The 22,442-nt window shown below is 37.9% G+C and overlaps 1 protein-coding gene across 37 annotated transcripts in view; it reads left to right on the top strand.

Annotated features, from left to right (window-relative positions):
- LOC131548764 (protocadherin alpha-C2-like) overlaps nt 1–22,442 on the top strand; it is a 198,948-nt gene that overhangs the window by 138,976 nt on the left and 37,530 nt on the right. For 2 of the 37 annotated variants that reach the window (XM_058790323.1, XM_058790306.1), the window contains exon 1: nt 7,873–10,497. The exons of 29 other annotated variants lie outside the window; for them this stretch is intronic. In XM_058790323.1, the coding sequence (XP_058646306.1) occupies nt 8,101–10,497 (2,397 nt within the window). In that variant the 5' untranslated portion in view covers nt 7,873–8,100. Of the gene's footprint in view, nt 1–104; nt 3,198–3,775; nt 6,600–7,872; nt 10,498–13,150; nt 15,213–22,442 lie in introns of those variants that run through there. 6 more of the 37 variants (XM_058790329.1, XM_058790327.1, XM_058790325.1 and 3 more) reach the window with 5 other exon arrangements.

The raw sequence follows: 22,442 nt of genomic DNA, 5'->3' as shown, positions 1-22,442 counted from the left end.
TTACATAGCATTACTACTACTATTCTTTATTTTTTCGATTTCCGTTTTTTTTTTTTTTTTTTTTTTAAATGAGTTTGCTGTGGTTTGCAACCAAGGAAAATAACGGGTTGGAACGTGAATATTCCACATCGGTAAGAACCATGCTCTATACTTCACAAAACAAACAACATCAAAATGTACGAAAACATTGTTAAACCAATTACATGAAACATTCATTTTAAACATTAATAACATGATCTTTTTTATTATCTGTAGCTGTCATGGTAAAGTGTCAATTTAGATTATTCCACTTTCAGGACCACATCTTGGACAGCGCCATAGTGTAGTCTTGCCAGGTTATTAAATTAGACGGTAACAGTCAAACTTTTCTTTCCATTAGCTAAATCAAAACCATGCCAACAGAATAACTCGATTTTTAAAATAACATTGCTACTATTTTTCTTTATTTTTCCTTTATTATTTTTCTAAAACGTTTTGAAAAATCACTTCCTGCAAAAATGTAATTTGTTGTGATTTCATTTGTAGTTTTATTTGTAGTGCTCGGTTTAGACTCACAGGGCCGCTGTTTGTCAACGTAGCACTTTGTCTGCGTGAATTTTAAACCCTGCCCCATCATCCCACATTCACAGAGAGAGAGGAAAGGAGGAAACGCTTTCAGATCGTTCATTATTGTCGAGTGTCTTGAAATGCGACATTTTGTACTTACTGTGATTAAAGGACCTTGAATTTACTGTTTTTCCTTTACAAGACGTCACTTCGAAATCGTTGGGAACCTTTTTTCTCTCTTTTTGTGGTTTGTCGGTGATATCGAGGGGGAAAAAATGCCTGGTGTCGTGATGTGGTACTCGGTATTGTTTTCCGTCGCCCTGCTTCATTCGGCACGAGGACAGGTCAGTTACTCAATTCCAGAAGAAATGGCTAAAGGCTCCACTGTGGGAAATATCGCGCAGGATTTGGGCTTGGATTTACAAAGACTAAAGTCAGGAAAAGCTCGCATATATACAGGCGACAGTACTGAATACATTGGTCTCAATAAAGAAACTGGCTTGCTCTTCATCAAAGAGAAAATGGATCGCGAGTCTCTTTGTGCAAAAACGACACCATGCGCTTTGCATTTTCAGCTGATTTTGGAAAACCCCATGGAATTATACACGATCACGGTTGAAATTACGGATATAAACGATAATTCACCCACTTTCCAGAAAAAGCGGATTGAGTTTGAAATCAGCGAATCCGCTGTAACGGGCGCGAGATTCTTGCTGGAGGGAGCCGTGGATGCTGATGTAGGAATTAATGATCTTCAAAGCTATTCTCTTAAACCGACTGACAATTTTATCCTTGAACTGCACAGCCAGTCAGACGGAGATAAAAACGTCGAAATGGTTTTGCAAAGAACACTTGATAGAGAAAAGAAAGGAGTGGTTAGATTACTTCTAACCGCCAATGACGGCGGTGATCCGCAGTTATCTGGAACTGTTCAAATACATGTTACTGTATTAGACGTTAACGATAATGCCCCTGTCTTTACGCAAAAGGTATATAAAGCCATATTAACTGAAAATGCAGCGAAGGGATTTAAACTCACCACAGTCAGTGCCACTGACGCAGATGAGGGATCTAATGGTCACGTGACGTACTACGTTGCAAGCAAAGATGATATTGTGCGAAATATGTTTATTATTGATCAGCATAGTGGCGAAGTAACTTTAAATGGCCTCGTTGACTTTGAAAAGGCAAGTCACTATCAGATTGATATCCAGGCTAAAGATCAAGGGGGGCTTTCTGATTCATGTAAGTTAATTATTGATGTGTTGGACATTAATGATAACAAACCAGTGATAAGTTTACTCTCTATGTCAAACTCTGTGTCTGAGGACTCCACACCTGGCACAGTTGTTGCTATGATGAAAGTAGATGATGCAGACTCAGGTGTGAACGGCAAGATTCATTGCATCATAAATGACAATATTCCATTTGCTCTTATATCATCATCCAGTAATTTCATCAGCCTGCGTATAGAGCAGCAACTGGACAGAGAGAGAGATGCTGAATACAATATCAGTGTCACATGCTCTGATCAGGGGGTACCTGCGCTCTCCAGCAGCGCCTCTCTGTCTTTACAAATATCAGATGTGAATGACAATGCTCCTGTCTTTGAGAAAAGTAACTATGAGGCCTGTGTGCTGGAGAATAACACACCTGGTCTCCCAGTATTTACAGTTAAAGCCAGTGATGCTGATTGGAATCAGAATGCCCGTGTTTCTTATATTCTAGAAGACAGCACTGTTAATGGAGTCCCTGTCTCATCATATGTGTCAGTTCATCCTGACAGTGGACTGATTACAGCTGTGCGTTCTTTTGACTATGAACAGCTGAAAGATTTCCACTTCCGGGTAAAAGCACAAGATGGAGGCTCTCCTCTGCTCAGCAGTACCGTGACAGTGAAAATAATTATTCAAGATCAGAATGACAACGCTCCTCAGGTTCTGTATCCAGTACAGACTGGTGCTTCTGTGGTGGCTGAGATTGTGCCTCGTGCTGCAGATGTTGGATATCTGGTCACTAAAGTGGTGGCTGTTGATGTGGACTCTGGACAGAATGCCTGGCTCTCCTATAAACTACAGAAAGCTACAGACAGAGCGCTGTTTGAAGTGGGTTTACAGAATGGAGAAATTAGAACTGTGCGACAAGTGACTGATAAAGATGCGGTCAAACAAAAACTGACTGTTGTTGTGGAGGATAACGGACAGCCCTCTCGCTCAGCTGTGGTCTCCATTAACGTGGCTGTGGCTGACAGCTTTCCTGAAGTGCTGTCAGAGTTCACAGACTTTACACATGAAAAACAATATAATGACAGTTTGACTTTTTATTTAATCTTGGTTCTTGCAGTGGTCTCCCTGCTCTTCATAGTCTCAATTATTTCAATCATTTCAGTGAAAATCTACAGATGGAGGCAGAATAAGCTATTTTATAAATCTGGGGCAAATCTACCTGTAATTCCATATTACCCTCCAGTCTACGCAGACGGCACATTACGGCATGTGTATAATTATGAAATGTGTGGAACAACTGATTCAAGGATGAGTGACATGAAGTTTGTCAGGCCCTACAGTCAGAACACACTGGTGAGCCAGAGTCGCATGGGAACAGTTCAGAGACAAAAGAAGGAGCAGGAGATCGATGATCTGACTTTAGAGGTGAGACCTTGTTTGTTGTTTTAAAATAATTTCATCAGGCTTCCACTGGATTCAATATGTAGTGGAGACCAAAGAGTGTTGTACTTCTATGATGTGTGTTTCAGACCTTGATATCATGTTCTCACTATAATCCTTTTTTAGTTTAAAGAGGTCACCCACCCATGACTTAAGAATTGCCAGAAAAAGAAAATAAGAAAATATTACATGGATATATAAATCATAAGCTAACAATTAACAATATCAGGCAGTTTGAATGTGCCTGTTAATTACTCTCACATTTGTATAAAATGTTGGCTCATACAGTGGATCCAAAAAGTATTTAGACAATTGTCACAATTAAAAAAGCAAATGCTTTATAAAACAAAATATCAAAACAATTTTCATTTACATCAAAAACACACTTTTCAACCAAAACATTTCACAAAATGTTGTTTCTTCAGTTTCAAAATTTGAAGTAATAAATAATGATCAGTTATCTAAAAATAAAATGTGTCAAAGTACAGTTCATTCTGTGAATTATGCTAGTTTGCTCAGTTTGTTCAGACATGATACTTATAGTATTTTTAAGGTGAATATTATATAAATGTTAAATTGTTCTGGATCACATTATATACATTTTGTCATTTAATATGCCTTTATTTGATCACAAAATAAATTATTACAAAATAACGCATGGTTTTATATATAGATGGGATATTTAATTTCTTTAGTCCTTAAGTCCTTAGTATTTTATTTTTTTCCATTAAGTGACTATTCTGTAGTGCTGTATTTGGGCTCTAAGTGCCGCTGTTCAACCTATATTGCCTTTCTGGTGTGTGTTTTTAGCCCTCCCTTTAACGAAACCCAAAGCAATGGCATAATTCAGACAGGGATGCTACATAACAGACCGCCATCAGATTCGCATCCAGGTTCTTTAACACGAACGAAGACGCAGTTTGTTGGAAACATATTTAGTCGCATATTTTGCTTTTTTAAATGCTTTTGGTCTGTCTTTGTTTATCAAAAATGGAGTCGGGAGGAAAAGGCTGGCGTTATGGGTCGCTATTCTTCTATACAGCGTGTGCCTTGGCTTTACTTTCCCCTCGCGTGACCGGGCAGATTCGTTATTCTATACCTGAGGAAATGCCAGTGGGCTCGTTTGTTGGAAATATTGCCTCAGATCTCGGGCTTGAGCCGAAGAGACTGATTTCAGGAAAAGCGCGTGTTTTCACCGCAGACAGCAGCGAATACATTGGACTGGACAAGGAGAACGGACATCTGGTAGTTAAAAATAAGATGGACAGAGAAGAGCTATGTGGAGAGATATCTGCCTGTAGTGTGAGTTTTGATGTCATTTTAGAGAATCCGATGGAGCTTTATCGAGTTACAGTTGACATACAAGACATCAATGACAACAGTCCTGTTTTTCCCAAATCTAAAATCGAGCAAAAAATAAGCGAACTGGCGGTTTTAGGTGCGCGATTTCCATTAGAGAGCGCAATAGATCCAGATGTGGGAGTGAACTCGCTACAGAAATATACTCTTCAACCCACCGATCATTTTAAGCTCAATGTTCAGAATGGCGCTGGTGGTAACAAAAACGTCGAGATGGTTCTTCATTCTCCTCTTGATAGAGAAAAGGAGAAGCATCATAATCTGATTCTAACCGCTTTAGATGGTGGAAAACCACAAAGGTCCGCAACTGTACAGATTAATATTGTTGTTCTTGATGTCAATGACAATGCGCCTGTGTTTACCCAGGCGTCTTATAAAACATCAGTTGTTGAAAATGCTCCTAAAACTACAATCGTGACTACAGTCAGTGCGACCGATGCTGACGAGTCTAGTCACGGCATTCAGTATAATTTTGAGCACGCGTCTTCTACAGTGAAAGCTTTGTTCTCCATCGATGCGGATTCTGGGGAGGTTAAAGTCATAGGTGATATAGATTATGAGAAACACAAGCAGTTTACAGTCAAAGTCAAAGCTTCAGATCACGGAGGCTTGACTGACTCGAGTGAAATAATTATTGACGTAATTGATGTAAATGACAACGCACCAAAAATTACAATAATGTCTTTTTCCAGTGCAGTATCTGAAGACGCAGCACCTGGAACGGTTATAGCAATGATAAATGTTCAGGATCTGGATTCAGGTGACAACAGTAAGATTACATGTTCAATTGATTTAAACTCACCATTTAAAATCATATCCTCGTTAACTAATTATTACAACCTGGTAACAGACTCAGAACTAGACAGGGAACAAACAGCAGAGTATAATATCACTGTAACTGCTGTAGATGGGGGAAACCCACCTCTTTCAAGTAAAGAAGTTTTGAACCTAAAGATATCTGATATGAATGATCACGCACCTCAGTTTGAGCAGGAATCATATAATGCCTTCATAGCTGAAAATAACCCTCCATCTACAACTATTCTGACTGTTAAAGCAGTCGACATGGACTGGGGGCAAAATGCGAAGGTTTCATATTTTCTTATTGACGGAAATTTGAATGGAGCACCTCTGGCATCATATATCTCTATAAATTCAGAGAGTGGAGTGATATATTCAGAAAAATCATTTGATTACGAACAACTGAAATCATTCAAAATGCAAGTCAAAGCTCAAGATGGGGGATCACCCCCTTTATCCAACAACGTGACTGTAAACATTATGATCCAAGATCAGAATGACAACGCTCCTCAGGTTCTGTATCCAGTACAGACTGGTGCTTCTGTGGTGGCTGAGATTGTGCCTCGTGCTGCAGATGTTGGATATCTGGTCACTAAAGTGGTGGCTGTTGATGTGGACTCTGGACAGAATGCCTGGCTCTCCTATAAACTACAGAAAGCTACAGACAGAGCGCTGTTTGAGGTTGGTTTACAGAATGGAGAAATTAGAACTGTGCGACAAGTGACTGATAAAGATGCGGTCAAACAAAAACTGACTGTTGTTGTGGAGGATAACGGACAGCCCTCTCGCTCAGCTGTGGTCTCCATTAACGTGGCTGTGGCTGACAGCTTTCCTGAAGTGCTGTCAGAGTTCACAGACTTTACACATGAAAAACAATATAACGACAGTTTGACTTTTTATTTAATCTTGGCTCTTGCAGTGGTCTCCCTGCTCTTCATAGTCTCAATTATTTCAATCATTTCAGTGAAAATCTACAGATGGAGGCAGAATAAGCTATTTTATAAATCTGGGGCAAATCTACCTGTAATTCCATATTACCCTCCAGTCTACGCAGACGGCACATTACGGCATGTGTATAATTATGAAATGTGTGGAACCACTGATTCAAGGATGAGTGACATGAAGTTTGTCAGGCCCTACAGTCAGAACACACTGGTGAGCCAGAGTCGCATGGGAACAGTTCAGAGAGAAAAGAAGGAGCAGGAGGTTGATGATCTGACTTTAGAGGTGAGACCTTGTTTGTTGTTTTAAAATCATCTCATCAGGCTTCCATTGGATTTAATAAGTAATGGAGACCGGAGAATGTTGTACATCTATAATATAGCATTTTCATTGTGCTGTGTGTTTCAAACTTTGAAATAATTTTTCTGTTTATCTACTTCAAATTACAGTTTTGTTTTTTTTTTTTTTTTTTTTAAGTCTGTTATTTATCTATAAATGATCTGCTAGGAATAGGAAGAAATAAAATAATGAATAATTACAGAAATTATAAACTAACTATAAAGAAACGGAACAGAGAGTTTGCCTATGCATGTTAGTCGCTCTCACAGTTGTATCAATTGTGTCATTTATGCAGTGGTCCCAAAATGTATTTGGACACTTTAAGACATAATTTAAAATGCGTATGGGCTATATAACAATAAGAGCAAATGGCATTTGCTTTAAAGTAATAAAGCACAAACACCCTTTTCAATGAAAAAGTTTCTTAGGTTTCAAACTAAGCAATAAATAATGTCCTTAAAACCAGTCAGTTAAAAATCAATTTAAAACATGCCTCAGAAAAGTAAACTTAGTTCTGCGAAGAGCTCTACAATAATTTGCTGGCAAATATTTGTTTTTATTATTTTTAATTTTTTTAATGCAATAAAATTCTTACGTTTTTAGTGTGAAGCAGGTGTCCAAAACAGTTCAAATACTTTTTGGGGCCAATTTATATCATCTCATTTGTGTGCAGTCTTTGTATGTCCAGTAGAAATAAATGTGAAAGTCGATTTATAACCCTGCTCTTCTGCTGAGACATGACACTACTATTTATTTTTTTTTTTAACATTTAGGTAAACATTTTGAGTTCATGTTATATAAATGAAGGAGGAAAACATGCTAAATCCGGGTATACACATTTTCTCATTTATATTAATTTAATATGCATTATTGGATCACCACATGGGCATATAAAATGATTTCACCTCTGTACATAATTATAATTGGTTAAACTAAAAATATCCCCAGTCTCCCCCAAGTTTTGAGGTTCTCTGACTTGTGAAACATTTGTCAAAACCACCTCTGTCCCCTCTCACTCTACCCTTTTATTTTTATGCCATGTTTCATAACCCAACGTGTAACTTCATATATGGAATTTTTATCTCTTTTTTAAATTCTTGATCATATTTTTTTTTTTTTTTTTTTTCATGTATAGGCCTATATTTTTCCTCGATTGAGTGACTATTCTGTAGTGCTGTATTTGGACTGTAAGTGCCGCTGTTCAACCTATATAGCCTTTCTGGCGTGTGTGTGTGTGTGTGCGTGTTTATCCCTTTCTTTAACAAAACCCAAGCCAATGACATAATTCAGACATCAGCAACTGCTAACATTGGATGCTACATAACAGACAGCCATTAGATTCGTCTCCAGGTTGATTACCCACAAGAAGACGCAGTTTGCTAGAAACATAATTAATTCATCGCATATTTTGCTTTTAATGCTTCAGCTCGATCTTTGTTGATCAAAAATGGAGTCGGGAGGAAAAGGCTGGCGTTATGGGTCGCTATTCTTCTATACAGCGTGTGCCTTGGCTTTACTTTCCCCTCGCGTGACCGGGCAGATTCGTTATTCTATACCTGAGGAAATGCCAGTGGGCTCGTTTGTTGGAAATATTGCCTCAGATCTCGGGCTTGAGCCGAAGAGACTGATTTCAGGAAAAGCGCGTGTTTTCACCGCAGACAGCAGCGAATACATTGGACTGGACAAGGAGAACGGACATCTGGTAGTTAAAAATAAGATGGACAGAGAAGAGCTATGTGGAGAGATATCTGCCTGTAGTGTGAGTTTTGATGTCATTTTAGAGAATCCGATGGAGCTTTATCGAGTTACAGTTGACATACAAGACATCAATGACAACAGTCCTGTTTTTCCGAAATCTAAAATTGAGCAAGAAATCAGCGAATTAGCGGTTCTAGGTGCGCGATTTCCATTAGAGAGCGCAATAGATCCAGATGTGGGAGTGAACTCGCTACAGAAATATACTCTTCAACCCACCGATCATTTTAAGCTCAATGTTCAGAGTGGTGATGACGGCAGTAAAAACGTCGAGATGGTTCTTCATTCTCCTCTTGATAGAGAAAAGAAAAAGCGTCACAATTTGATTCTGACGGCTTTCGATGGTGGAAAACCACAACGATCTGCAACTGTACAGATTAATATTCTTGTTCTTGATGTCAATGACAACGCTCCCGTGTTTACCCAGTCGTCTTATAAAACATCAGTTGTTGAAAATGCTCCTAAAACTACAATCGTAACAAAAATCAGTGCAACGGATGCTGACGAGTCTAGTCACGGCATTCAGTATTATTTTGAGCACGCGTCTTCTACAGTGAAAGCTTTGTTCTCCATCGATGCGGATACTGGTGAGGTTAAAGTCATAGGTGATATAGATTATGAAAAACACAAGCAGTTTAAAATCAAAGTCAGAGCTAAAGATCACGGAGGTTTGACTGACTCGAGTGAAATAATTATTGACGTAATTGACGTAAACGATAACACGCCCAAAATTACAATAATGTCTTTTTCCAGTGCAGTATCTGAAGACGCAGCACCTGGAACGGTTATAGCAATGATAAATGTTCAGGATCTGGATTCAGGTGACAACAGTAAGATTACATGTTCAATTGATTTAAACTCTTCATTTAAAATCGTATCCTCGTTAACTAATTATTACAACCTGGTGACAGACTCAGAACTAGACAGGGAACAAACAGCAGAGTATAATATCACTGTAACTGCTGTAGATGGGGGAAACCCACCTCTTTCAAGTAAAGAAGTTTTGAACCTAAAGATATCTGATGTGAATGATCACGCACCTCAGTTTGAGCAGGAATCATATAATGCCTTCATAGCTGAAAATAACCCTCCATCTACAACTATTCTGACTGTTAAAGCAGTCGACATGGACTGGGGGCAAAATGCGAAGGTTTCATATCTTCTTATTGATGGAGATTTGAATGGAGCACCTCTGGCATCATATATCTCTATAAATTCAGAGAGTGGAGTGATATATTCAGAAAAATCATTTGATTACGAACAACTGAAATCATTCAAAATGCAAGTCAAAGCTCAAGATGGGGGCTCACCCCCTTTATCCAACAACGTGACTGTAAACATTATAATCCAAGATCAGAATGACAACGCTCCTCAGGTTCTGTATCCAGTACAGACTGGTGCTTCTGTGGTGGCTGAGATTGTGCCTCGTGCTGCAGATGTTGGATATCTGGTCACTAAAGTGGTGGCTGTTGATGTGGACTCTGGACAGAATGCCTGGCTCTCCTATAAACTACAGAAAGCTACAGACAGAGCGCTGTTTGAAGTGGGTTTACAGAATGGAGAAATAAGAACTGTGCGACAAGTAACTGATAGAGATGCGGTCAAACAAAAACTGATTGTTGTTGTGGAGGATAACGGACAGCCCTCTCGCTCAGCTGTGGTCTCCATTAACGTGGCTGTGGCTGACAGCTTTCCTGAAGTGCTGTCAGAGTTCACAGACTTTACACATGAAAAACAGTATAATGACAGTTTGACTTTTTATTTAATCTTGGCTCTCGCAGTGGTCTCCCTGCTCTTCATAGTCTCAATTATTTCAATCATTTCAGTGAAAATCTACAGATGGAGGCAGAATAAGCTATTTTATAAATCTGGGGCAAATCTACCTGTAATTCCATATTACCCTCCAGTCTATGCAGACGGCACATTACGGCATGTGTATAATTATGAAATGTGTGGAACCACTGATTCAAGGATGAGTGACATGAAGTTTGTCAGGCCCTACAGTCAGAACACACTGGTGAGCCAGAGTCGCATGGGAACAGTTCAGAGAGAAAAGAAGGAGCTGGAGGTTGATGATCTGACTTTAGAGGTGAGACCTTGTTTGTTGTTTTAAAATCATCTCATCAGGTTTCCTTTGGACTTAATAAGTAATGGAGACCGGAGAATGTTGTACATCTATAATATAGCATTTTTATTGTGCTGTGTGTTTCAAACTTTGAAATAATTTTCCTATTTATCTACTACAAATTACAGTTTTTTTGTTATTATTATTATTATTATTATTTTTTAGTATATTACTTATCTATAAATTCACTGCTAGAAATTGGAAGATATAAAATATTGAATAATTACAGAAATTACAAACTAACAATAAAGAAATGGAACCAAGAGTTTGCATATGCATGTTAGTCACTCTCAGTTGTATCAATTGTGTCATTTACACTGATAAAAATGATTTTGTGGTGAAGTAAATACTACAGAAAAATAAATGTAGTTTCTACATTAAATAATTTAGTTCAGGCAAGAATTTAAATAAAAGAGTAAATTCAATATTAGTACTCAATTTAAGCTTGTAGAATTTAAAGTTTGAACTTATAAGTATATTTTACTTGGAATTGTTTGTTATTTTTACAAATATTGTTTAAGTAAATATCAAGGTCATGATCGTTGTTCCCATCATGCATTTGGGCATGAATAATTAATAAGGTAATTTTATTTTTTTGCTGTTTTCAAGATGTATTTAGGCTGTTTTGTGGTTGCTTTTCTTGTTAGGTTAAGTAACTTGCTGTTTTGTGACATCTGGAGTTAATTTTTTACTCAAAATGACCCATTCATACTCAAACACTATTCACTGATTGTCACTGTCATTGTGTATGATGCACCAAGTATTCAGGTCTCTGTGTTCATTCAGTTAATAACTGTATTGAGTCAACATATTACCTTAAAATGAATAACAAGCAGTCTACTTGCTTAAGTATGTGCTTGGAACTTAACCACATGCTTTATAGGCATTATTATTATTTTTTTTCAGTGCTATGTTGTTTGAGTAAAGTTACAAACCGTGACTGAGTGAAACATACTTGAGTATTGTAGGGTAAACTTAAAATAATTAAGTAGAAATTACTCATCAAACTTTACCCTGGCCATGTTAAATTTACTTATTTCCTTTACTAATTTTAGATAACTTAGTTAAGTAGATTTTACTTAATTCCGTATTTAAATTTTACTTAAAAAATATTTGTGCAAAATAAAAATTAAGTAAATTTAACTTCTTATTTTTTTCAGTGTATGCAGTGGTCCCAAAATGTATTTGGACACTTTAAGACATAATTTAAAATGCGTATGGGCTATATAACAATATAAGAGCAAATGGCATTTGCTTTAAAGAAATAAAGCACAAACACCCTTTTCACTGAAAAAGTTTCTTAGGTTTCAAAATATGAATCAATAAATAATGACCTTAAGACCAGTCAGTTAAAAATACATTTAAAACGTGCCTCAGAAAAGTAAACTTAGTTCTGAGAAGAGCTCTACAATAATTTGCTGGCAAATATATATATATATTTTAATGCAATAAAATTCTTACGTTTTTAGTGTGAAGCAGGTGTCCAAAACAGTTCAAATACTTTTTGGGGACAATTTATATCATCTCATTTGTGTGCAGTCTTTGTGTGTCCCATAGAAATAAATGCGAAAGTACTATATATATATATATATATATATATATATATATTTACCATTTAAGTAAAAGTTTTGAGTTCATGTTATATAAATGAAGGAGAAAAACATACTAAATCCGGTTATACACTTTTTCTTATTTACATTAATTTAATATGCATTATTGGATCACCACGTGGGCATATATAATGATTTCACCTCTGTACATAATTATAATTGGTTAAACTAAAAATATCCCCAGTCTCCCCCAAGCTTCGAGGTTCTCTGACTTGTGAAACATTTGTCAAAACCACCTCTGTCCCCTTTCACTCTACCCTTTTATTTTTATGCCATGTTTCATAACCCAACGTGTAACTTCATATATGGAATTTTTATCTCTTTTTTAAATTCTTGATCATATTTTTTTTTTTTTCATGTATAGGCCTATATTTTTCCTCGATTAAGTGACTATTCTGTAGTGCTGTATTTGGACTGTAAGTGCCGCTGTTCAACCTATATAGCCTTTCTGGCGTGTGTGTGTGTGCGTGTTTATCCCTTTCCTTAACAAAACCCAAGCCAATGGCATAATTCAGACATCAGCAACTGCTAACATTGGATGCTACATAACAGACAGCCATTAGATTCGTCTCCAGGTTGATTACCCACAAGAAGACGCAGTTTGCTAGAAACATAATTAATTCATCGCATATTTTGCTTTTAATGCTTCAGCTCGATCTTTGTTGATCAAAAATGGAGTCGGGAGGAAAAGGCTGGCGTTATGGGTCGCTATTCTTCTATACAGCGTGTGCCTTGGCTTTACTTTCCCCTCGCGTGACCGGGCAGATTCGTTATTCTATACCTGAGGAAATGCCAGTGGGCTCGTTTGTTGGAAATATTGCCTCAGATCTCGGGCTTGAGCCGAAGAGACTGATTTCAGGAAAAGCGCGTGTTTTCACCGCAGACAGCAGCGAATACATTGGACTGGACAAGGAGAACGGACATCTGGTAGTTAAAAATAAGATGGACAGAGAAGAGCTATGTGGAGAGATATCTGCCTGTAGTGTGAGTTTTGATGTCATTTTAGAGAATCCGATGGAGCTTTATCGAGTTACAGTTGACATACAAGACATCAATGACAACAGTCCTGTTTTTCCCAAATCTAAAATTGAGCAAGAAATCAGCGAATTGGCGGTTCTAGGTGCGCGATTTCCATTAGAGAGCGCAATAGATCCAGATGTGGGAGTGAACTCGCTACAGAAATATACTCTTCAACCCACCGATCATTTTAAGCTCAATGTTCAGAATGGCGCTGGTGGTAACAAAAACGTCGAGATGGTTCTTCATTCTCCTCTTGATAGAGAAAAGAAAAATAATCATAATTTGATTCTGACGGCTTTAGATGGTGGAAAACCACAAAGATCTGCAACTGTACAGATAAATATCATTGTTCTTGATGGAAATGATAATGCGCCCGTGTTTAGCCAGGCGTCTTATAAAACATCAGTTGTTGAAAATGCTCCTAAAACTACAATCGTGACTACAGTCAGTGCGACCGATGCTGACGAGTCTAGTCACGGCATTCAGTATTATTTTGAGCACGCGTCTTCTACAGTGAAAGCTTTGTTCTCCATCGATGCGGATACTGGGAAGGTTAAAGTCATAGGTGATATAGATTATGAAAAACATAAACAGTTTACAGTCAAAGTCAAAGCTAAAGATCACGGAGGTTTGACTGACTTGACTGAGATAATTATTGACGTCATTGACGTAAACGATAACACGCCCAAAATTACAATAATGTCTTTTTCCAGTGCAGTATCTGAAGACGCAGCACCTGGAACGGTTATAGCAATGATAAATGTTCAGGATCTGGATTCAGGTGACAACAGTAAGATTACATGTTCAATTGATTTAAACTCTTCATTTAAAATCATATCCTCGTTAACTAATTATTACAACCTGGTGACAGACTCAGAACTAGACAGGGAACAAACAGCAGAGTATAATATCACTGTAACTGCTGTAGATGGGGGAAACCCACCTCTTTCAAGTAAAGAAGTTTTGAACCTAAAGATATCTGATGTGAATGATCACGCACCTCAGTTTGAGCAGGAATCATATAATGCCTTCATAGCTGAAAATAACCCTCCATCTACAACTATTCTGACTGTTAAAGCAGTCGACATGGACTGGGGGCAAAATGCGAAGGTTTCATATTTTCTTATCGACGGAAATTTGAATGGAGCACCTCTGGCATCATATATCTCTATAAATTCAGAGAGTGGAGTGATATATTCAGAAAAATCATTTGATTACGAACAACTGAAATCATTCAAAATGCAAGTCAAAGCTCAAGATGGGGGCTCACCCCCTTTATCCAACAACGTGACTGTAAACATTATAATCCAAGATCAGAATGACAACGCTCCTCAGGTTCTGTATCCAGTACAGACTGGTGCTTCTGTGGTGGCTGAGATTGTGCCTCGTGCTGCAGATGTTGGATATCTGGTCACTAAAGTGGTGGCTGTTGATGTGGACTCTGGACAGAATGCCTGGCTCTCCTATAAACTACAGAAAGCTACAGACAGAGCGCTGTTTGAGGTTGGTTTACAGAATGGAGAAATCAGAACTGTGCGACAAGTGACTGATAAAGATGCGGTCAAACAAAAACTGACTGTTGTTGTGGAGGATAACGGACAGCCCTCTCGCTCAGCTGTGGTCTCCATTAACGTGGCTGTGGCTGACAGCTTTCCTGAAGTGCTGTCAGAGTTCACAGACTTTACACATGAAAAACAATACAATGACAGTTTGACTTTTTATTTAATCTTGGCTCTTGCAGTGGTCTCCCTGCTCTTCATAGTCTCAATTATTTCAATCATTTCAGTGAAAATCTACAGATGGAGGCAGAATAAGCTATTTTATAAATCTGGGGCAAATCTACCTGTAATTCCATATTACCCTCCAGTCTACGCAGACGGCACATTACGGCATGTGTATAATTATGAAATGTGTGGAACCACTGATTCAAGGATGAGTGACATGAAGTTTGTCAGGCCCTACAGTCAGAACACACTGGTGAGCCAGAGTCGCATGGGAACAGTTCAGAGAGAAAAGAAGGAGCAGGAGGTTGATGAACTGACTTTAGAGGTGAGATTATCATAAGTGCTCATTGCAGCAGCAGGAGTTTAAAGCTTGAAGTGCATGCTGTACTATACTTTTTTTTTTTTAACTTATATGGTGCACAGTGAACTTTATTTCACCCACAAACACCCACACACTCTCTGCTACTTGGTGTTGACACATTTTATCTTTCTCAGGCTTTCATGAAGAGATGATGTGACATTTATTCAAATATACAGCAATACATGCATTACAATTTTATTACAATGCAAAACATTAAACATTTTTAACAAGTTTTGTGTGGCCACTTTAATGCAACATTGAATACAAAATAAAAAAAGGAGTTACACTACTGTGAGATTTTGACAGGTAATTCAGTCATACAGTTGTCCAGGCTTTAGCTGGATTTGCCATAATAATTGCTTCAATGATTGCTCCCTTTATACTTTTCCCTGTTCATGTGGCGCTTCAGTTATGGATCATATGTCAGGTCTCTGTAATACTGCAAATGTTCCACTGCCATTGCTGCTATTTTTTTATTGTGATTTCTGCAAGTTTAAAACATTGAGGTGTTTTCTAAAAGGCATTGATTGATACAGAATATGTGCATTTTTTAACCACATTTATCAGTTTTCAGTTAATGTACTTGTGGTACATTAACTGAAACACAATCAAAATGACTCATTATGCCATAGTACTGTCCATAGTCTGTATCACATACAGGCATACATTTCTGTCATTAGCTTTTTTTCGGATTTATGATAGCCTGATATTACCTTATGAAAACCCAGTTTCAGTGGGCTTTTTAATGCAAACCTTGTTGTTAGAGGATTGTGAAGCTGAATGAAGTGTATAAAATGAGGACATCAAATACTCAATTTACTGCTTGGATTTTCTTTCAGTTTCTTTCAATCAAGTCTCTCTGTCCCTCAATGCTGAACAGAAATCCTGCACAGTGAGCTCTTGTGTGTTATACTGAGAGATACTCGTTGCATGCTGCTACAAACTGTCTTTATATGAGAGGGGGAAAAACAGAAATAACAAACGCTTGCTTCTATCCAAGTATAAACAGTTACTTATCTCCTATGGAAAATAAAGGATTGAATGGGCTATTCCTCTGAAGATTTCTGCTTTGCTGTCAATAACATAATTGTGTATTTAATGCATCCCAATTTTAAATCATCCCCCTTAATCCTCTTAATGATTCATGATGAGCATCATAGCGTGATTTTACTAATATTGCATTTGCTAAAGGTGTGGGTTCTGCATTAAACTCTTACAGAAGCTGGGAGTGGCTTCTCTGCAGTGAGTGTGCAGCCAGATATCTGAAACACCATTCAACATCAAACGTGTGTCACAGCTGAAGCACTAATCCTGTCTCTAAGGTCCACTGGCCAGATGTCATAAATATTATATTTATATTGAAAAAAGAAAAACAATCCCTTGTGGAGTCGTACCAAAATACTAAATACTTACCATATGACAAAAAAAAAAAAAAAAAAAGTGTCTTTCCCAGTTTAGTTGCAGAAAAGTGTAAACTTTAAAACATTCATATTGTACAATGCATCATTTTGTTTACATTTAAAATTTTAGCCGGGATGATTTCAAAATGAGGTGGGGGGTCACAAACAAAATACAGAAGAGTGAACTAGCATAGTAATTTGCTTATCATAGTGACCTCTTCCTTTGCAGTAAAATGGTGTCCTCACATTACTAACAACTATTTAGTACATAAAGTGATCAGTGCAGATGTACTACAGTGAATTTTCCATCAAATTAGAAGTGCAGGATCAATGTCAGTAAAGCTCAGACAGCACATGAGATCTGTGCTGGTGTTTGTGAGAATGCTGACTCTCAGCCAGTGGGGAAGGAGGGGCCTTTTCTTTCTGCAGTGAGATTCTTTGTCCTGATTTTGCCTCCTCAAAGCTGCTTGTGTCTGTATGTGCCTACATACGAGCTGCAAACAGTGATACTGTCAATAAGATACTGTCAGTGATACTGTCAATAAATATAACTATATTGTATATTTTTGATTTTAGTGCACACATATTTGCAGGTCCTTACATATGTAATATAAAGGTTTATATGCAGTGCTTAAAACATCCTTCTTATTTTATTTTCCTTATTTTCTTACATACTTGGTTCTGTTTATTCAGACAGCTTGAACACAACCCACACCACCTACAGATATGCATATCCATATGCTCTCTTTCTCCTCTAACACATATTACTCCCTTGACAACATGCGTTTCTATGACAACAGACTGAGCTAGACCATTCCATTTCTTCCTTAGGGGGGAGGGTTAGGGCTTGTCCATGTTGTTTGTGTGTAAGGGGGGACTCTTGAAGCCAAAGAGTCAGTATACCGCCCTTTCTGGCTCTCCCATGCTCCCTCTTGTGCTCAGTAGAAGTGTTTACCATTGTAAGTGTCATCATAATCAATACAGCTTATTTATTTAATTTTTTAATTGTACATATTGCACAATTACCACTAGTAAAAGGATTGATTTTGGCATTTGTTGTGATTGCATACTGACACACTCATCCTCTTCTCCTTTAGAAGCAGTGATGATACAACATCTATTCCACCCACAAATAATTATGATAAAACATTGTAATTGATGTGTGTATGTGTGTGTGTGTATACACACACACACACACACACACACAGAGAGAGAGAGAAAATACTAACCATGTTTTTTGTCTCTTTTTTTTTCTCTCTTCCCTTTTTATCTGCTACATTCCACCTCTTCACCTGGCTTTCACCAACAAAGGTAAGAACAAATTCCCTTTTCTGTTAAAAATGTGTTAATGCCTCTGAAATGCAATGCTTAGCACATATGAACAGAGTCAACTATTTCTTATTAAATTTTAATTGGAGGAGGCAAATGTGTGTGTTGTTTTTTTCATATGTAGGGTAAAATTGGGCTCAATGCACATTTGATATTTCTCTCTAAATGATAAACAATGACAACAACACCACTTGTTTGTCACTATACGCACTGCCAATTTGTCCTAATACATGAAGTCATTACATGCATATTTTAAAAACTGTGTAGCTAATGAAAATCCCTGAAATTATGATAAAATATTTTAGACAAAAGGATGTGTTATGATTTTTAGCTGTACAGTGTAATTCAATATTACATTGTATTGCATAAATATTGTATTGCAATATCAAATATAGTTGCATATCATGACAAATTTTGATTTATCACTACTGCCCCATTATCAATATAGTCTGCCCTGGGGCCTCAGGCACAGATGTGGGGCCTTTATCTACAATGATAGGTGAAAGGCCTGTCTAGCTGCCTTTATATTTACCTTATTTTGAATTACACTGTCAGTTAAAATTAAGATGTAGTTACATCAAAAAAAAGTACAGTGTACTTAATGTGGTCATATTGTATTGGAAAACACTATTGCTGCTATTGAGGTTGGATATGGGTAAGTTTAGGGACAGGTTTGGTGGTATGGGTAGGTTTAAAGGTGGGTTAAAGTGTAAGGGATGGGTCAACAGTGTAAATATAAATGTAATTACATAAATTAATTACAGATGTAACTACATATAGGTATTTTTAAACAGACAAGTACAATGTAAAAACATGTATGTACACAATAAGTGCATTGTATCAAATTATTAATTTAAATTTAAGTACACATTTAAGTTAAGTTAAGGCCACCTAATATAAAGTGGGATCAATGTTTTTTGTAACTTAGCTGATGCTGTTACAACCAGAATAAACAAAACAAAAACAGGTAAGTAAACAGCTTTATTCTGGACGTTTATTCAAACATCAATTTCTTCTGATGATCCCAACCGACGTAAACATATTTTTCAGGGACCTCATGCTAACATGTAAGTATTTTGCAAAGATAAAAAGACAAACAGCTTTCCATTTATGGAAAGCATGGAAATAATGGTTACTTTAAGCACACAAGTGCAGCTGCAGGAACAGGCCGCCTGTGTGGCGCTGTCCACTCATGTGGTGCTGAAACGCACACTTCACTCTGCTGCTGCTTGCAGTCTCCCCCTGCTCATGGTTGAGTCCTTTGTTGCAAGAGGACCATGCAGTCTTGTACGGATAAAGAGCATTTTAACCACTAATATGAATGTTAATGTAATTTTATTTTTAAGGGCGATAATTATAACAAAACGTTAATATTTCTAAAAACTGCAGTTGATCTTATTAAAATTTTGAATCATTATGCGCTTTCATCAGTAACCTCCACACACAGCAATGCACGAACCTGCTCAAACGTCGGTACTGCTGCGTTTCTCTCTGTCGCCACATGACGGCACACGTTCATATTCTTTTTAAAGCAGTTCCGTTTTTGATAATAGAAGGGCACACACAATAGATGCACGCACACACACACACACACACACGATAGAGGATAGTAGAAGATAATCATCATCATCATAAATAATAACGATATATGTATTAATAAAAATAATGATGATGATGATTATTATTATTATTTATATTTTAATCTCTTATTTTTAGACATGTAGTGGTTCTGACTCACTCTAAATCACTTTGACTTGCCTTACTCGTACTAGCCCTTTAAGATATTTTAAGAACTGGATTGGTTGAAGAGAAATGTATAGTCGACCAATGAGGTACAGACTTGGACAAAGAGATCCACTCCCTCCCACTGCTGTGACATCTTTCTGAGCTCTGAGCACAGAGGACGCATGCATGAAATACTCATTTTTATCAAAAGGACCTCTTACACTAAATAGGAACATGCAATCAATATACTTCATGGGATTATGTAATTGTGAATATTTTGAGATCTTGAGAAAACTTGGATAAATCTTCAAAAGCTTGGAACCGGAGATGATGGAATTTCTATTCGTTTTGAGGAGAATTTGGTGGTGCTGTGTCTTTATTCTTCCCTGGAGTACAATAGGGGCGCAGATTCGATACACAATTCCAGAAGAGCTAAGAGAAGGATCTGTGGTCGGAAATATCGCTAAAGACCTCGGTTTGGATATATCTAAGATTATAGATCGTAAACTACATATTGCATCTGAGACTGGTAAGCAATATTTCGCCGTGGATGTGGAAAAGGGTGATCTTATTGTGAATGAGAGAATTGATAGAGAGGGTTTATGTGGATACAATGTCCCGTGTGTTTTGCCTCTTCAAGCCGTTTTAGAGAATCCTCTGCAGATGCATCGGGTTGAGATTGAAGTACAAGATATTAATGACAACACGCCCAATTTTAAATCTAATGAGCGTTTATTGAATATTCCAGAATCTATTAATTCAGGAGCAAAATTCCTCTTAGAGAGCGCCATTGACTCAGATGTACAGTCCAATTCTTTGAAATCATACAGTTTGAGCAATAATGATAATTTTGTTTTAAACGTGAAAACTCAAGATGCAGTCAAAATTCCAGAACTTGTACTAAAACAACCTCTTGATCGAGAAAAACAGGCTATTCATAAGCTAATACTGACAGCTGCTGACGGAGGGAATCCAGTGCGCACGGGCACATGTGAGATCACTGTTGTCGTTTTGGATAATAATGACAATGCCCCTGAATTCGAAAAACCATTTTACGAGACTGTTGTTGATGAAAACGAATCGAGTCATAAAGAAATTATAAGAGTCAAGGCTATAGATTTAGACGAAGGGTTAAATGGAGAGATTGAATATTTCTTTGCAGACCAAACATCAGATACAGCATTGTTTCATATTAATCAACAAACTGGTGACATCACAGTAAAAGGACAGCTAGATCATGAAAAAGCAAGCCTACATAAATTTGATATAGTTGCAAAGGACAAAGGAAATCCTCAAATGGAGGGCCACTGCAGTGTAAAGATAAAGGTTAATGATGTAAATGACAACGCACCTGACATAATTATTACTTCCCTCTCAAGTCCGATTCCTGAGAACTCCTCAAATGGCACTGTCGTTTCTTTAATTAGTACAAAAGATGCAGATTTAGGAGAGAACGGCAAAGTTAAACTTACGTTGGTCCCTGGGACACCGTTTAGATTAAACCCTACCATTTCCAATCATTACGCACTACTTACCAACAGTCCTTTAGACAGAGAGACTTATTCTGAATATAAAATTGAACTGAAAGCAGTTGATGCCGGTTCACCACCGCTATCTAGTGGAAAAACAGTCACAATCGGAATCTCAGACGTAAATGACAATCCTCCAATGTTCGCTGAGAAGTCTTACACGGTGTACGCTAAAGAAAACAGCGCTCATGACTCAATATTGTGCTCAGTCTCCGCCCATGACCCAGACTTAGGCGGAAATGCCAAAATCTCGTACTCCATTTTGGACTCTAAGGTTCAGGATGTTCCTGTATCTTCTTATGTCTATATAAACTCAGAAAACGGAAGTATATTCAGCATGCTGTCATTTGACTACGAGAAAATCAAAGCGTTTCAGATCCTCGTTCAAGCTAAAGATCACGGCTCTCCACCTCTGAGCAGCAACACAACTGTTCATGTGTTTATTTCGGACCGGAATGATAACGCACCTGCTGTCATTTACCCGTCCACATCCATGGGGTCTGTCTCTCATCAGAGGATGCCCCGTTCTGCTAAAGCAGGACATCTCGTTACTAAGGTAACAGCAGTGGACGCGGACTCGGGTCATAACGCCTGGCTGTTCTACAGGCTCGCAGAGGCCACGGACGCGTCTCTGTTCAGTGTCAGTTTACATACGGGAGAGGTGAGGACTAAACGCGCTGTTTCAGAGCACGATGACTCCTCTCAGAGACTGCTGATAGAAATAAAGGATAATGGAGAACCGATCCAGTCCACCGCAGTCACAGTGGATATACTAATAGAGGACGGCTTTCATGAGCCCATCTCAGACTATCGTTTGAAAACTACAGAAGACAACAAGAAAACTGGTAAAATCACTTTGTATTTGATCATATCTTTGGGCACAGTGTCGGTTTTGTGTCTACTGACATTTTTCACGTTGGTTGTAAAATGCGTTAAAAACAGTATTGGCAGTTCAATTTGCTGCGTCAGGCGAACCGATTCTGGATACAAGAACTCTAACAGAAACCTGCAGATCCAGCTCAACACTGATGGGCCCATTAAGTATGTGGAGGTTCTGGGAGGAGACATGATGTCTCAGAGTCAGTCCTTTGGCTCCTATCTCTCTCCAATGTCAGAATTCAGTGATCTCACCCTCATTAAACCCAGCAGCACCACAAACTTTACAGACACGCTAAACGTGCTTGACGCGTCATTACCAGACAGCGCGTGGA

The sequence above is a fragment of the Onychostoma macrolepis genome, chromosome 10 (assembly GCF_012432095.1).
Source record: "Onychostoma macrolepis isolate SWU-2019 chromosome 10, ASM1243209v1, whole genome shotgun sequence".
In the NCBI taxonomy this organism is placed as follows: Eukaryota; Metazoa; Chordata; class Actinopteri; order Cypriniformes; family Cyprinidae; genus Onychostoma; species Onychostoma macrolepis.
The sequence above is the reverse complement of the archived record's forward strand: the minus strand, read 5'-3'. Positions and strand labels throughout refer to the sequence as shown.